Source organism: Nematostella vectensis, chromosome 11 (assembly GCF_932526225.1).
Source record: "Nematostella vectensis chromosome 11, jaNemVect1.1, whole genome shotgun sequence".
NCBI lineage: Eukaryota > Metazoa > Cnidaria > Anthozoa > Actiniaria > Edwardsiidae > Nematostella > Nematostella vectensis.
This window is the reverse complement of record NC_064044.1, coordinates 7460365-7478167: the sequence shown is the minus strand read 5'-3', so window position 1 is coordinate 7478167 and position 17803 is coordinate 7460365. Positions and strand designations below refer to the sequence as shown.

The 17803-nt window shown below is 40.6% G+C and overlaps 1 protein-coding gene across 13 annotated transcripts in view; it reads left to right on the top strand.

Annotated features, from left to right (window-relative positions):
* The first annotated feature begins 3101 nt into the window (after nt 1-3101).
* LOC116602053 (calcium-activated potassium channel slowpoke) overlaps nt 3102-17803 on the top strand; it is a 41114-nt gene continuing 26412 nt past the window's right edge. For 7 of the 13 annotated variants that reach the window (XM_048734295.1, XM_048734293.1, XM_048734291.1 and 4 more), the window contains exons 1-12: nt 3125-3571; nt 12493-12554; nt 12651-12744; nt 13243-13354; nt 13645-13720; nt 13796-13871; nt 14566-14643; nt 15341-15430; nt 15694-15785; nt 16300-16410; nt 16747-16852; nt 17500-17582. In XM_048734295.1, the coding sequence (XP_048590252.1) occupies nt 3254-3571; nt 12493-12554; nt 12651-12744; nt 13243-13354; nt 13645-13720; nt 13796-13871; nt 14566-14643; nt 15341-15430; nt 15694-15785; nt 16300-16410; nt 16747-16852; nt 17500-17582 (1298 nt within the window). In that variant the 5' untranslated portion in view covers nt 3125-3253. Of the gene's footprint in view, nt 3572-12492; nt 12555-12650; nt 12745-13242; nt 13355-13644; nt 13721-13795; nt 13872-14565; nt 14644-15340; nt 15431-15693; nt 15786-16299; nt 16411-16746; nt 16853-17499; nt 17583-17803 lie in introns of all 13 variants that reach the window. The other 6 variants (XM_048734289.1, XM_048734286.1, XM_048734287.1 and 3 more) reach the window with 2 other exon arrangements.

Here is a 17803-nt window from a genome sequence, read left to right as displayed (position 1 = left end):
AGCACATTCGGCGCACCGTACATTCGAAAGCACATTGGCAAGAATCTCCATGTCACACATTCGGTATCCCGAAATCTTTGTCTTGTTTGATTCACTTTTGTGATCAAAAGGCTTGTTTATGGTGCTTGGATCACCTTGTAGTCTCCTAAACGACTGTGATTTCATGCCAGTAGCCGAACCATTCTCCGCTGTAGTGTTTCTTTCGTCCTCTATATTGGTTGCCGACTGAGAGCTTGTCGATGAGGCCGAAGCTTCTTCCTGTCTCGCGCACAGGCGACGAACAAATTGATTGCCCGAGAATCGCCTCTTACTTCGTCTAATCGTACGACTTTCACCCATTGTAATGAAAATAGTGATTGGTTAACCGACTGCGACTGAGATTCTACTGAAAAAGAGTTTGAAAGCGAGAAATTTTGACGATATTGTTCGATGTAGTGATTTCGTAAGAGTTGAGATTTCTAATCTGAGGTAAAATAACTCCCCAACCCTCCCCTAGTACTGCATTTTGCTTCTCTCCCTAGTCTATCTCGACAACAAAACGCAGGGAACCAAATAAAGAAAACTGGGAATTTTTTTGTCAAATAGAACAAAAGATATTAGCAATGAAAGACACGTAAACAGACGCGTTGCCCCTAGTAACCGATCAGAGAGACTAAAAAAAAATAGCAAATTACCTTAGTAATCAGAGAAATGAAGTGAGGGATTCAATTCCCAGATGAAGTCTGCCTCTAAATCAATGGAAACCTCAAAACTGGACTTTGTTCCAATTTCACCCGGACTTTGAGGGATTTACCCCCTTAATATGGCTTAAATTGATTGCATGCTGGCTACGCTTTAAGGCAGTACCTAAATCTATGTATTAGTTTTTTTTTTGGAAACTTATGTGTGAAAACTCGGTTTTTAATGGCATCAAAACGTCCACAGATAGATTTTAGGAAAAGTTATAGCCTCTTAGCTGCTATGGTTCAGAAGTTATAGTAACTTTTTCCCGGGGGGGGGCTTAAAGAGCCTCCCCCCAGTCTGAATAGGGTTAAACCAGTATTATATGGGGATATGTAAAATGGTTTAGGAATTGAGGGTGAGGTTTTAGAATTGGAAGTGAGGCTTTGGAATTGATAGTAAGCTTTTGGAATTGGAAGTGAGGCTTTGTAATTGAGAGTGAGGCTTTGGAATTCGGATGTATTTGGATTCGGATTGCCCTTATGGGCCACCGTATTCTCACCATTCTTCGCGCGGCCAACCTCTTCGCTCGGTTTATACACCTTTTTCACAAAAGGTTGTCAGTGCAAATGGTGAATGGCAAATGGTAAATGTCTTATAGGTACTAATTATTCTTAAAATTAATGGTGTTAAATAAAGTCCAGCAATGTCAGAGCCAAGCATAGGTAAACGGTTAATGGATAATTGTTTTGATTTATCCATATTCTTCAAGAGTGGTTGTAGAACTGCCATTTGCCAATCGCCAATTGCCATTTGCACTAACAACCTTTATTGAAATAGGTGTATTCCCGTCGCTGTTGTTGCTGAAACTCCATAGAAACGCTTGCTACGCAGGCTACACCCGACACTATAAAATGCGCTTCACATAACTTTACTCGTCAGTGTGTGTAAAGTTTCTTTATATGAAAAGTTTACCTTTTGAATTTGGTACGATTTTGTTTTACCGAGTCAAGTACTACATCGGCCTGATCATACATTACATAAAAAAACTCGGCATTTCTAACCTTTTTTTTGTAAACAAATGAAGTTTTCTAATTCTCTAATAAAACACTTTTCTGGTTAAATATCTTATCATACGTTTTCCCCTTAGGGTTATTAGGGGAGAATGGGGGATATAATGCGTGTAGCCCGATTATTTTCAAAATAGCTGAATTGTCGGGCTAATTCCTTTCATGATTCGCAACATAAAATAAGTTTTAATACTGACATCTATTTGAGTTTGAAGTCTTAATAAAGTACACATTTGTTTTGCAAGTGATAATCCGTATCTTGAATATCTTTTATACCGTATCTTTTTTAAGCCTACCTTCTTTAAGCCTACCGTCTTTCCTGCGTGGGTTGTGGGCTGATGGTATAAATAAATCTCGCCAAAGCCGGTTTTCCAAACTTGATAACTAGACAGATTGACTAAAACAAGATAAAAGCTTTTCACTCATATAACAAATGGGAAATTTTACCCTCCTTTGGCGGAGATAAGTATAAATTATTTTTTAGTATAATTGGGATTCATGACTCAGAAAGATGGTATGAAGACTGTATTTTTTATTTTTATCTATTGGCCACGACATATTTTTGTTTTAGAACTAATAATAGAAATATCAAACTCAGCTATACTTTTTTCGTTATGTTTTTCAGGGGCGTAGCCAGGGGGGTGGCCCAGTGGGCCCGGCCCCCCCTTCTAGCAGCCAAAAATACAGTAAATGTATGAGACATCATCTAAATTACAGGAAAAAATGCCTTTTTGGGCCCCCTCCTGTTAAAAATCCTGGCTACGCCGCTGTTTTTAGAGTAACATCGATGGCACAATCAGGATTTGTTTAAGTATTAGAATGACGAATAAAATTGAATGCACCCATATGTTTAGGTAGTCCAGCAACAATTACGTACATATAAAATTCCCTTTTTATTAACACATGATTCAAACATGATTCAATGTTATTTTTAACAATATCGATCTATAAAAATGTTGAAAAAGTTGTTTTATAGCAGCTGTAACCTATATATTTTTTCTCCCTCTTTTGCATATGTATAAAATTGCTAAAACTTAGTTCCCGGTTATTAGTATTATTAGCGTAATTCGTAGCTATGATTATCCGCTCCACCTGCCTTCCCCATTTTCTTTGAAAAGCAATTTTACTTAACATTGTCCTTTGCCATTCTTGTTTACAAAATTTCGCACGTGGGTCACTGTGTAACCATGGTGACGTCAAACCGATTCTCTGCTACTCTAAAACATTAACGTATCAGCAATTTGCGACTTGCTTAAGGGTTTAGACGATCCCTAGATTGTTAATCAATGTTGAGGGTGTAAAACCTTACTCATTTTGGGGTTTCAGTGGATCAATACATCGATTTAAAACGAGTTGAATTATTTATGATGTAACACTGAATTCTCATAAGTAGCCCCGACTGCGGGGAGATTGATTCATTTGCATAAGTTGTGAGCGCTGGCGAAAACGTAAAGACTGACCGTGAGTCAAACTTCTGTTCGGCATTTTAGCTCCATGACCGGGACTCAAACCCGGCCATAAATATGAAAGTCTGTAACAAGTCCACCTATCTCACAACACCTTGTGACAAAAATTGCCTAATTCCCGATGACGACCGAAAATGGTGGTATTTTCTGTGTACTAGCCTCGCGATATTTCTTGTAGGACTCGCTGTTATTTATAGTACTAGAGTTTTAATACGGTCGTGTAACCTTAGAAAAAGAAAGCTAGGCCCTTCTAGTAAGGCAAAGGCGAAGGATAAAAATGGCTCAAGGGAAGATCCACAACCTGGACTTTATCTTCGCATCAAAGAGCAGGCTGGAACCCTGCTAACAGCACAAACCTTCAAAGGACGTTGTTTTGTAAGTAAAAACTTTAGATTAAATTTACTTATTCTGTGTGCGACCGATAATATTATATTTTGCACCATCTGGTTTGAATAGTACTTATGGAATAAAGGAAAGTTTTTTTTTGTAATTTGAAACATAGGAGTCCCCCCTACCAGAATACCATAGAATTTCTGCTGTCAATTTTTAAGTATTCTGTGGCACTCGCAATTTAAAAATATCCTCTTTAAGTTTGTTTTCCTGTTTTGTTAAGCATAAGCTCCAGTTACGAAGAATCTGCGCAATTCTCATCCGACTTTGGTCTCCAGATTTTTTATTTGCTTCAAAACAAAACCTTTTACACCACAAAAGATTAGAAGTATCCGATAGACGGTGTTAAAATTATCCTTCACAGGCGTCTTTCACTTGTCAAAAACCAGGAACTTGTTTCCTATAACGTGATTTTAAAACAGATCACTCCATTTTTTCCTTAGCGAGAATGAACTGTGGTAGTCCTGTTATGAATTTACCTTCGATTCAATTTTATCGACGATTGTTAGTTTACTCATCGTGTTTTCTGTGCGCTACAGTGACTCTTTCGTAACAGTTGAAGCGGTTTATTTATAATAAACAAACAAAAAACATTTTGTTAAAGTAGCAAAAACATAAAAATACTAATAATGATTTGTGCAATAATTTACAAAATTATGTCTGATGGCTACTAAAAAGCTTATTTTTAAATCAAGTGTCCTCCGTTGAAAAAAATAGAACCCCACCGATGTTAAACTTTCCTGTCAACAAATGAGTCCGTTGTATGCTTAATTGCTTAAATTTTTGAAGATGTAAACACAAATCAACAAACAAGTCATGGCATCTCGAAAACCCCTTTTAGGTTTTATTTCTTTTAACGGGACCGTTCTGTTAGAAATTGGAGATAATCTTTAATGGCCAAAGATCTTAGATTTTAGCTAAATATTCACCTCTTGAAAGACTTATAAACTTAAAAGTGTAAAAGGAGAGTTATTTTAATTATTTATCATATGCAAAAACTGTCTGCAAACTATCAATTTCATGGTGTACCGTAATTCATTTATGATTTAAATGAATTTATTTTATTTATGATTTAAATTTTGTTTTCTTTTTATCCACGTAGGATATGCATGGTAGGAAAACCTCGACTAGAAAAACGGGCATTTTTTAGAGTTAGCCAATTAGACAATGTCGTGGTTTATTGCACAAAACGTTTTTAATGAGTTCTGGAAAACCATCCCGTATATAGAACAAAAACGTGTTTGATACCGTATACGAGCATTTAGTATTTATGGTCAATTTTTAATTAAAAATTTAAACATGCAGTATAAAGACTTAGTTATAATGGGTTTGGATGTATTTTAATTTGTCAGGGCTTTGGTCGATGAGATGTGAAGATATTATTGATGGGCAATTTCCAATCAAGTGAAACCTGAAGAATTTAGTTTAATGGGTTTAGAGAGTTACAATTTGCGGTGAGATTAGGAGCGTTGCGACACTTAGTTTGTTAGCAATGATAACAATCTTTGTGGTATATGATCAGTCATATAAATCATATTGTAATTAGTTTTTGCTCGCAGAACCACGTCTCGAGAACCGCAGAGAAAAATAGATGACAATGTCAAATTGTTCTTCCTTTGTTATTTTATTTTATTCTAGAAAACAATAATCGATTGCTGAAGTCTTAGTGGGAAACTTTTTGCATGTCCGTAGGGCTTAACCACAAACCTTTTTCGTAATAATAAACTCTTTCGATACTGTTTATAATAGGTCATTGTTCGTCAATACTCTTATCTCTAATTCAAAACAAATCACTAGACCACGTCTGTTTTATTCTTTTTGGTCATGGTTTCGCTTCGAGTTAAACATGCCTTTGTTTTGTAGGCAGGCTCTTCGTAGTCTCTCGCCCAAAACATAAGAGTGACACGGGGAGGTTGGGTTGCTACAGAAGCAAAATCAACGCCAAGAAACGAGAGTTGTTACTGAGAGAGCAATTAATCTGAGACTCTCGAACTTTCAAATTAAACCAAAAAAGGAATATGGTCAGATGTATTGATATAGAGATAATAATCACAGTAAATCAAAGCAGGTGTATGCTCAATTTGGCGTTGTTGTTATCTTTCTATTTCCAGCTCTTAATATCACGGCCGTGCGTCTTACCCCAGGGCTAAAGTGATAGTCTGCACGATGTTTATTTTCCGCAGAAGGTAGCGACAGAGCTACAGAAATACTTAAAATGTCATCTTATCAATATTGGACATGCAGTGGTAATATTTCCATTAATTTTCACAGGGATATGCTTGCGGCAAGAAGCCATCTATTATTCTTTCGAGGAGATGATAAGAATACAATCCAAATTTGTCACAACAGCGCATGTATCAAGCTTTTTAAAGCTGATACAATCTGTTCATTGGAAGATAGATATTCCTCGTCTCACCGCAGGTTATAGAAATGTAATGTCCAAGAGTTATCGATAGTGGATCTGATAACTTTCTATTGTTACCGGGGGAAAAGTGATAAATTTGACAAATTATCATATTGTAATAACCCTTGGCGCTGATTCTAGACCTGATTGGAATGGGTCTGCTGGCGCCTTTCGTGCAAAAAACTGTTCTTTTTCTGTACCTTTTCATAGAAGAAATCATGTAAATCCAAGTTGATACCTGCAGACATTTCTTCTGCTGAGAAAATCAAACCAAAGATTTCTTTGATTTTGTTTTTAATTGCAGGGCGTTGTTTGACACCGTTTCAACAAGAATATTATGTTTGCGTGTTTTTCGTGTTCAGTAAAATATAATTTTTGATTTTGATTTATAAAACACATAAATGGATTCTTGTTTGCGTAAGCGGGCGGATTTATATTGGACTTGGCGGGCGTGTTTGATAAGTTGCGTCTAAGGGTTTCAAGAAGCTCGGTATAAGAGCCTGAAGCAAACTAACAGAGAGGGTATAGCTTTACGTATTGAGGATAAAAGGCGCCCGTTGCCGCCAAAGAGTATATAATTTCTTATTGAATGATCGTCAAATGCTATCCTTTTCCTTATGATACCTATAACCTATAACTTTCAGACTAGCCGACCTTATCCCTCACCCCGAGTTTCGAAATGCGCGCGAAGTTTGAAAAGTTATACTAAACACTACTTGTCCTTTGTATTGCGAGTGAACAAGAAATCCGCAGATGTTAGGTTGAACTTAAACATTTTGTTACGGGTCTTTGAGTTTATTCTGGTCAAAACGCCAAACATATCGTATATAGATTAGTAGATTGACAGCTTGTTCGTGAAACGTATTTTAACGCGAATAACTGTAATGCGTGTCTCGAAATGCGCGCGAAGTTTGAAAAGTTATAATAAATACTACTGTCCTTTGTAATGTTAGTGTGAATTTAAACATATTTTTATGGTTCTAAGGGAACAGAACAATTTCACAATTGAGGATAACTATAGTAAGAATCCGTCGATGATAGAATAACAATCAATTGACTAGAAATAATTATTATATAAAATACTACAGAATAATGAGGCTGAGGGATTCGTTTGGCTTGTTCGAAATGTCTGCAAAGTAAATGTTTATTTTAGGTAAACGCTAAACTGGTTTTGGCATAGGTCACACTGCGCATGACCTGTATGACTAGCAGGTGCATACTTAGTATTCAGAATGGAAGGTGAAAAGGTGATAAAAGGTCAATATTGAGATCAATATTGAGATCAATATTGAGATCAATATTGAGTGAGCAAACTAGGATTTCTAGAATATTTATTTATAAGAATGTTGTAGAATAGTCACACAACATGTGTGACATAAAAATTCTTATTCTGGTCAAATCATTTCAAACAAAGATGAAAGCTCAACACTTCACTGTCCTTTTGGACCTCTGATTCTATAGACATCGGGTAATGTTTCAGCCCCATTAAACCACAGGTAGCCCAAGCAATGGTTGCTTGTTCGTAGCTCGGAATTCGGCTGTTCTGAGAGGGGACCAGTAAAGCGTTTTTTGTGTGAAATGTTGTCAATAAAATTGCCTTAAAACTAAGAAGATACCTTGTTGTTGTCAAATTCACGTGTAATACACGATTTGGGGGGGTTTCTTAACGGGATTTATGACTTCTCTCCCCCTACTAAGGAAAGAAACAAGGTTGGAGGCGCCATTTTTCGGTAGCACTCAAATACCGTCGAAATTCAAGAGGAAAAAACATCAAACAAAATATTTTTATCTCGCAGACCTATGCCAGGGTACACTTACATTCGATATGTGGCAAAACATCCGAGCTAAACTATTTTCCCTGGCCGCTAGCTGTATTTTAAATGTGGACTTTAAAAGCACACTAGCATACACACATTGGCACCAGTCGGGCCAAGACGGGACGCTAGCACAGTCTATTACCCGTGCAGTTCGGCAACCATGGACAGCTGTTTTGTCCTTATTAGGACTCGTCAGCATGGCATAGCCGGTTTGCCTCAGTTAAACTTCAACGGCAAAAAAACTGCAGGGCGACTTTGACTCGAACGAAGTGCTTTAAACCACAGCTTAGATCCATGTGGGATCTAGAGCTGCGACCGGACTAGCGTGATGCCAATTGTGCGGATCACGCATGCGACCTTTGCTAGTCTAAAACTCCGTCGGATAGCCAAACTATCCTTGCGAGTATATATACATAAATGTGGACTTTAAAAGCACATTAGCATACACACATTGGCACCAGTCGGGCTAAGACGGGACCCTAGCACAGTCTATTACCCGTGCAGTTCGGCAACCATGGACAGCTGTTTCGTCCTTATTAGGACTCGTCAGCATGGCATAGCCGATTTGCCTCAGTTAAACTCCATCGGCAAAAAAACTGCAGGGCGGCTTTGACTCGAACGAAGTGCTTTAAACCACAGCTTAGATCCATGTGGGATCTAGAGCTGCGACCGGGCTAGCGTGATGCCAATTGTGCGGATCACGCATGCGACCTTTGCTAGTCTAAAACTCCGTCGGATAGCCAAACTATCCTTGCGAGTATGTATACATAAATTTGGACTTTAAAAGCACACTAGCATACACACATTGGCACCAGTCAGGCCAAGACGGGACGATAGCACAGTCTATTACCCGTGCAGTTCGGCAACCATGGACAGCTGTTTCGTCCTTATTAGGACTCGTCAGCATGGCATAGCCGGTTTGCCTCAGTTAAACTTCATCGGCAAAAAAACTGCAGGGCGACTTCGACTCGAACGAAGTGCTTTAAACCACAGCTTAGATCCATGTGGGATCTAGAGCTGCGACCGGACTAGCGTGATGCCAATTGTGCGGATCACGCATGCGACCTTTGCTAGTCTAAAACTCCGTCGGATAGCCAAACTATCCTTGCGAGTATGTATACATAAATGTTGACTTTAAAAGCACACTAGCATACACACATTGGCACCAATCGGGCCAAGACGGGACGGGACGCTAAGCTGAGGTTTAAAGCACTTCGTTCGAGTCGAAGCAATAAGCCAGCTCTCCTCGGTGAACGACGCCCGGAAGGAGATGGTTGCGAGGAGATCCCGCTTATCCCGCGGGAGGAAAACCCACCTACATTCGCTGCCCTGCTACAGCACTACAAGAGAGCGGCATGCCAGGCTGGCTATTGCCGGGCGCAGTCTCTCGTGGTGCAGCCTGTTATGCCCTCTCCAACCGATTGGGGCTGGGAATCCTCCGACAATGGCACATGGCGTCCTCTTTAGAGCCTGCTCCCTCAAATGTCAACCTGTATCAAGCCGGTAGAGTGCGGCTGCCAGCCCGATAAAGGCTGCAAAAGGAGATGCAGGTGCATCAAGACGGGGCTAAAATGCACTGCTCTGTGCAGTAGCGGTGGTGACTGTGAGTGGCAATGAAACAGAGACAGGTAAGAATTGAATTGGGTTCTTGAAACTAAAAAACTAAATGCTCACTGAAACGTTTTTTTTTTTTATATCAACAGTGCTTCTCCGGTGGACACGGGGATGTTGAGCATGTGGGTTGAACAACCCACATGCTTATGGGACCCCACCCCAGTAAAGTATTCTTCAGTATATTGCCTATTCTTAGTTTATTATTGGTGTCGCGGTGAACTTAATGATTGTCTTAATTTCAACAGTCTCTATTAATTTTAGCTTCCCAGCTTTTTTTTAAAAGGTTTAATTTGTTTCATCTTATCTAGAATTGTTAATGTCATATGGGCGATGCCCTACACGTTTTTTTTGAGTTAGTATGTACAATTTTCACGTGCAGTTCGAATGGAAGGACGTTCTTTCTATAAACTCCTGTAAGTTTTATAAGGGCATGGTTATACATTTAACTATATCCTGCAATACCAATATCGGCGAGTATATTGATTTTTTGCTTGAAATGCGTATTTAAAGCGACAATATACCTCCATTCCCGTCATCTCTAGTATAACTGTAAATACCATAGGGGCGTAGTAATGCAATTGATTATATCCGGTAATATACCAATATAAGTAAGCATGTGGATTTGTAGCTCATAGCTCGTATTGAAAGGCAAACTATATGCGATTACCTCCTTCGTGCCATCTTAGTATAATTGTAAGTACAATAGGGGCGTGGCTATACGGTTGGGAATATCTTGCAATATACCATTATAAGTTAGTATATGAATTCTTAGCTCTCAGTTTGTATTGAAAGGCTTTCTAAGCAATATGCCTCTTTTGTATAATCTCTAGTATAACTGTAAGTACTCGCATCTGGGCGTGGGTCCATATCTCGAATGAAGTTTTGTAAAGAGTACTATAATCATGTGGAGTTTGATAGTTGTACAATAAATAGTATTGGTTTTAATGCTGATAAAAGGAAAAAAAATATTCCACCCCAAAAACTGTAAGTATCAAGGGGGCGTGGTTTATTTTAATATCCATCACTGGGTTAAGTTTTGTGACCGTAACACGAAAAGTATTGGTTTTATTCAGGTTTTTAGGGAAATTAATTCCACCTCTACAAAACTGTAGGTATACATTTTTAGGGGTGGATCCATATCCAGAATTGCTCAGTGCGAGATTCTCTATCACTCTATCACGATGCTGCACCATTTTCTTTCACTATGGACGATTAGTTACGCTTGACCGCGCTGGGAAGGAGCACAGGTAGCCCCGGCAATGGTTGCTTGTTCGTAGCTCGGAATTCGGCTGATCTGAAAGGGGACGAGTAAAGCGTTTTTGTGAAATGTTGTCAATAAAGTTAAGGCATGTTCTAAGTTTAGTAGGCAGTCTTCGGACAGTCAGTGTCCATGACATCAGCGCGATGAGCGCTAGCCTGGGCATAAAATATGGAGAGACTGGTTTGCCCAACTCCCAGAATCCCCCTCTCGGTCTTGCTGATAGGGTCCAAAGGAAAGACATAGCCAATACGTTTGGTATCAGGTCGACTGCAGGAGTTGCCAGCGACTGAGGAGACAGGCTGCCTAACGGGGCTCCACTCCGGGTTTTCTGTAGGGATTTGCTCCCTTAGCCTTTCCCAGAACGGGTATAGCCGCAAGGCAGCGGAGGTTTGGAATCAGGGTTTTCCTTCCCCTAGGTGGACTGCCAACCAAGGCTAACGAGCTCCACCTACCCAGAAGGGAATATACCGTCCCTTACTCGGTCCCAAGTATAACATTTTGTCTAAAACAGGTGCACCACGAGTAGGTAGTTATACTGGATTTAGGTGACCAGCGCCGTTAGGATTAGTCACCCTATACACCCTTCTGTTCTAAGTTTAAGGGCAATTTTATTGACAACATTCCACAAAAAAACGCTTTACTCGTCCCCTCTCAGATCAGCCGGGTTCCGAGCTACGAACAAGCAACCATTGCCGGGGCTACCTGTGCTCCTTCCCAGCGCGGTCAAGCGTAACTAATCGTACAACGGCGTCGGTCAAGGATGCTTGTGGCTACTTTCTCGTTTTAAATTACGGCTAGCGGCAAGAGAAAATAGTTTAGCTCGGATGTTTTGCCACATATCGAATGTAAGTGTACCCTGACATAGGTCTGCGAGATAAAAATATTTTGTTTGTTGTTTTTTCCTCCCGAATTTCGACGGTATTTGAGTGCTACCGAAAATGGCGCCTCCAACCTTGTTTCTTTCCTTAGTAGGGGGAGAGAAGTCATATATTCCGTTACGAAAACCCCCCAAAATCGTACATTACACATAAATATGACAACAACAAGGCATGTTTTAAGTTCTAAGGCAATTTTATTGACAACATTTCACAAAAAAAACGCTTTACTCGTCCCCTCTCAGAACAACTTTATTTAGTTGATTGACATGAAGAATAGCCAATCAGACACGTTCTCGTTGAAGTGCAACCAAGCATGTGATACGCATCTCGTTATTCCCGAGAAAGCTAGATGACACTAAAGACAATAGGTTTCTTTGCGATGGTTTGATACGTTGTGTCTAAGTGTTTCAAGAAGCTCTGTATAAGAGCCTGAAGCAAACTAACAGAGGGTATAGCTTTACGTATTGAGGATAAAAGGCCCCCGTTGCCGCCAAAGAGTTTGTCATTTCTTATTGAATGATCGTCAAATAATATCCTTTTCCTTATGATACCTATAACCTTTAACTCTCAGACTAGCCGACCTCACCACAGTATTTCCCCGTGCTCGTATTTGATAACACCTTCCTTAGACCGGCCCCTTTCCTTCAAGCTCGCTCGCCCAACCCTCCCCCCCCCCCCCCCCCCCCCCCCCACGCACACACACACGTATTTTTTTACCTGTACTTGTATTTGAGAACACCCTCCTTTGCCCCTTTCTTTTAACTACACTCGCTGACCCCATCCCCCACCCCCGTATTTCCCCCTGTATTTGAGCGCACGCTTTCATCTCATTTTAGAGTCACCAAGCTCTTGGCTACTCCGTTAGCTATTCTGTTCCCTAAGTTTAGCCCTAGCGGCCTTTTCTTGAAACTCCAACTTTGGTTTTGTTTCAGGTCATCGTTTCATTTTTATTTAATATTTCATATGTGGCTCTGTACATCGTCGAGTCTGGATAGTAAGTGATTATCAATAAACAATTTGATGTGCTTATATATGTTAAAAATATATAGAATTAAAACATGACTTGATCTTGCTTTTTCTTCTTTTTTAGCCCTGTTGAACATTGTCTGGATTTGAATGCACAAGTTTTATGGCTATTCGAAATAGCTTTAAATGCATTTTTCGTTTTGCACTTTATATTACGGGTACGTATTTTCTATCAGAAAAGTGATGATGATGACGATGATAATAGTGATGACGATGTTCATGCTGGTGCTCTATGGTTTTATGGATGACATATAATGTAAAGATGATGATGATGGTATTAGGCGTGTGAGCAGTGTCGTTGAAGATGGAACGGAACCATAGAAATATTGTGTGTGTATGTGGGGGGGGGGGGGGGGGGAGTCACGATACAGAAACATTATTAAAATAATGGGGGCACAACCACGCCCCTATTGGTCATTTCAGTATAATAGAAATATTGAGGGTGCCCTCAGTGCCCCACCCTCTGCTTAGGCCCTGCCTCAGTATAGGTTAATAAAATGTGTCAAGAGGTGGGACCTACTTAGACTTAACTACTTGGGCTAAACGCCCATATCCAATGTAGAGAGCCAAGGTTTTTACATCTTTTACATCAAGCTGACTTGACACAGACACAATATAAGCAATATAATCTTATATGATGGTTCATTTCACCCCAGTTTCTTGCCGCGAATGACAAGATGCTGTTCTGGTGTGATCCTCTCAGCCTTGTCGATTTCTTTACTGTCCCTCAAGTCTTCGTTTCCATAGTGATCAAGCAAAACTGGATCGGTAAGAAAACACAGCGATGTTTCAGCTACATTTAAGGTTCTCTATTTAAAAAAAAATCCGCGGGTTCTCCCGACTATACATTGATCACAAGAGAAGTTGAGAAATCGAAACGAAAGGGGTTCAAAATTGCTTTTTCGCTATAGTGTATTTTCAAAAAATGGGGGTAAGGATGATCAGATCCCAAAGACCCATGGCCTACCCCACTCCTATATGATCTAAATCGTTCTCGGCCTTAATGATCTAAATTACTCCATGAATTCCATTCTTAAAAAAATAACTCGCTGTTTCAGGGCTGCGTTTTCTAAGAGCCATGATTTTCATCAAACTGTCTGACATCTTACAGATATTGGGGCTTGTATCTTCAAGGTAAGTTTCTTTAGAGATACTGGTGATTTCGTTTCCTTAATTTATTACTTGATTGAATCTCTTGTGTTCTTTTAGCTCTGGCAGCACCCTTGCAAAGATGCTTGGGAATTTATTAGCACTTCTATTCGCATTTGGAGGCTTGGTCCATTTGGTGGGTACCCTGTTGAATTAGTTGAACGAGACAGCTAAGACAAGTGCCATTGCCGTTTGTGTTTGCTTTTGCCAGAGCACGCGCATGCGCATATGTTCTTTCTCTTTGTCGTTGAGAACTGTTCCTTTGATTAACAACAGGTTTCAAATATTTTAGTTAAAGCCAAACGTTGTATAGTAGATTATGTGTTTTATTTGACAACGTAGAATAGACCGTTTTCTCGATGTTGCGCGCGCACCCAAAATGCCACAGATTGGCGGGCCACAGCTGATCAAAAATGCGGACGAAGGGGAATATGACCCCTAAACTCCGCAAAAGAAGCACTCTGGCAGCATTTTTTTAACTTCATCTGTAAACTTCACTTCGTACGTCAATTTTAGATCAGCGGAAAACAGAACGGAACGGAAGACTTGGACTGACATGGATTAATGCACCTTTCCCAAATAAGACCTACACAGGAGAATCCACAGGAACCCAAAATCCACATGTACAGGAGAATCTATTAGTCGTTAGCCATACATTAAGTTAACAGTGAATCATTGCGGATTGTACGGATCATGGATTCTCGAGTGCAGTCTTCTTTGAAATAGGTGTATTCAATTCTTTCACGGAGGCGAACTCAAGGGGAAGTTTCCATACATACTACTCGTTCATTCATCCATCTGATCCAACTCTTTCCAACTTGTTGTCGTAGCTTGAAAACACAGGGGACCCATGGGATTTCTCGGTGCGCCAGGATTGGAACTACTACGAGTGCATCTACCTACTTGTGGTAAGCAGGAAATGTGTGGACATACAGCTAAATCTAGTATGACGGACATCTTTGGGAACATAATATGGTCCTTTCTTTGCAATTCGTTCTCGTGGAAGTTTGTATTTCTAATCTGTCCGTATTAACGAGGTATCCGTAATAGCGTGAAGCCCGTAAGGCAAGAATTGGCTGTGTCTTGGTAATCTCTAGGAGGAGGTCTGGTCATTTGGGCACACAACGTGGTCCGTCTCTGTCACAGAAATAGTTGTTTTAAAAATGTTTAACAAAACAAGTGGCAAAAACAAACAGCCATATGCATCATGTGGGGAAATAATAGCCCACGATCCTTTAAAAAGAAATTACACACTTTTTGGCGGCCAAGGGGGGTGCACCATATGGCTATCAGTAACCAGGCCTGCATAACACAATATAGAGACTCCCTAACCAGCCACCCTTACCCCCCCCTTCTTTCATCCCCCCCTCCCCGGGGCCCGCCGTTGACTCCATAAACACTCAAACTATACCCACCCCGGACAAGCCCCTGACTGCATTGTACGCACAGGCTACGAAGTCAACAGTTGGTTACGGTGACTACTCTCACCTCCCCCCCCCCCCCCTCTTCTTTCATCCCTCCCTCCCCCTCCCTCCACGGGGCCCGCCGTTGACTCCATAAACACCCCATGCCCCGGACAAGCCATTGACTGCATTGTACGCACAGGTAACGATGTCAACAGTTGGTTATGGTGACTACTCGCCTAATACCTACGTTGGAAGATTTATCATGATGATATTCATCTGCATAGGCCTGGTAAGTGGCGCGCGCGTCGCTATTTCCCGCCAAAAACACAGGCTCCCCACAAAATTATTTAAATCTGAAACGACGAGAAGGGCTGTTTACTTCAATTATGTTTAATGTTTTGGCAGAGTTGTTATCCAGGGGCTTCTTATTTTGGGAGTAAAATAGCAATTCAATGTAAATGCCTTGTGTCCGAGGCTGCTGCTTGATCGCCCCCGCGTGACATTTCCCGCCAAAATCACAGGTAACCTGACATTTTTACCCGTGTGTTTCAGGGTATTTTTGCAACGCACATTCCGTACTTCATGGAGTATTTCGCCTCTCACACACCCTACCACGCGACGTACAAAATAGCCGAGGGAAGAAAGTAAGTTTGTTGTTATGTTTGCATTTAAAGCTCAAACCCATTTCGAGTTTTGCCCTTAACTCCTTTTTATATTGATATTTTTGCAGGCAGCCAAATAATATAGTACAGAGTAACATTTCATATAAGAACCCTTAATCGTCGTTTTTGACAAACGCGGTCACTTCATATAAGGAAACTAATATATTCCTTATTTTGAAGAACTGCATGATTTTAAGGTTGCCGTACCGCAGGTGCCCCGTAAACTTTATGACTTCTAAACAGAAGAGAAAAACACTAACTGTGACCATCTTTAGTCAACGGAGAAAGTATTTGAAAAGAAACTAAAATTCCCCGGTACCAGACCCCCAACACGACAACGTTTTTTTTTCATATGTATCAACATCCAAAATCTCTTCCCATAGGATCTTATCACTAGATTCTTACATGCGGGTTTTCACTGTATATGTCTCTGCGCAGTTAACCTTTTTATGCAACCTGGACCTCATTTGTATTTTTTTTTTTTTTTTTTTTGCAGACATATCGTGATCTGCGGGCACATCACACAAGATACTGTTGATAATTTCTTAAGAGATTTTCTCCACGAGGACCGGTCAAATATTAACACTAATGTGGTCATCTTGGGAAGGTAAGACGCCTATGGACTCGGAGAACTCGGAGGAGGCGGGGGGGGGGGGGGGGTGTCAGGGAGAAATAGAAGTCGAGGAATGGGGAGGCAAGTCATGGCGAATAGGACCGGTAAAACATTTTAATGTTTTACCATTTTAATGTTTGGGAGGTAAAACGCGGAGAACTAGAAATCGAAGTATAGATTAAACACTACAGGTCACAATACTTTCAAACTCGCGATCCGTCTTCCAACACACACACTTTTGGGTTCAAGTATAAGGAATTCCGAAATATCAAGGAAGTATCTGTGCGCAGCATGTTTTCAGTTATAACACCCTTGGAATTTCTTTTGTAGAACTTTCCCTGATCCGGAGCTGGAACGAATAATCAAGAAAAATTTTGTCCACGTGTCGTACTTCATCGGGACGGTTTTGTCCGCCGAGGACTGTAGGCGAGTTAAGGTAAAACTATTAGATCGTCATATCGATATACATCATGTGTGTGACGTCTGTAGGGTAGAAGTGTTATTTTGGCCCATTTTGGTACCGTAGTTGCTGGAATAAATAAAGGCCTCCCCGGAATAAGCACATCGCCTGAACGTGTTGCACTTTGTGGAATCCGAGAAGAGGGGAACTGTACGTTAGGGAAACAACGAAAACTGTCTACTCCCAGCTATAACATTATCATTGAAAACTTGATTTGTTATGGTTCAGTGACGATAGATTTAAATTAAGCGCCTCGCCGGGAAATGAAAAACAAAAACAGCGCCGTGTAGCTTATTCGAGCAATTACGGCATGCGGCCAATAAAGACAATTGAGATGGACTCCACCTTTTACAGTGTTGCTTTAAAAAATCCCTGTTTAAAAAGCTTGGTATCGTTAGCGAGATGACACCTCTATCTAGCGCAGTCATCCGAGCCGTTTTCCTGAACCTGGTTTGAAATTCCTCTCTTCTCTTGCTCGAGAAGCGAAGCTTTCACCACTGAGCAATAGCGCCATTCTCTTGGTTCTTGGTGTAACGAAGGATCGAAGCTGGGACCACTTAGAGATTGCATGGGTTAAACATCCAGCTTGCTACTAATGCCGAACTTGTTTGGGTTATTTCAAGATGCTGAGGGCAGATGCGTGTCTTGTTCTTTGTAACAAAAGCTGTGCCTCACCTGACAAAGAGGACGAAGAAAACATCATGAGGTAACCATGACTACCGTCAATCATTATACAATGATAAGATAGACAGATAATCTATAAACCAACACAAGGTGGAAACTGTGAAACAGAGTATTTGCGGTGACGTTTCAAGCGTTACCCTTTGTCCGAGCAGGTGGTCCTTTTGCTCAGACAAATAGCTAACGCTCGAAACGTCACCGCAAATACTCTGTTTTACAGAGGCGTTCAACACACTTTTTCAACCA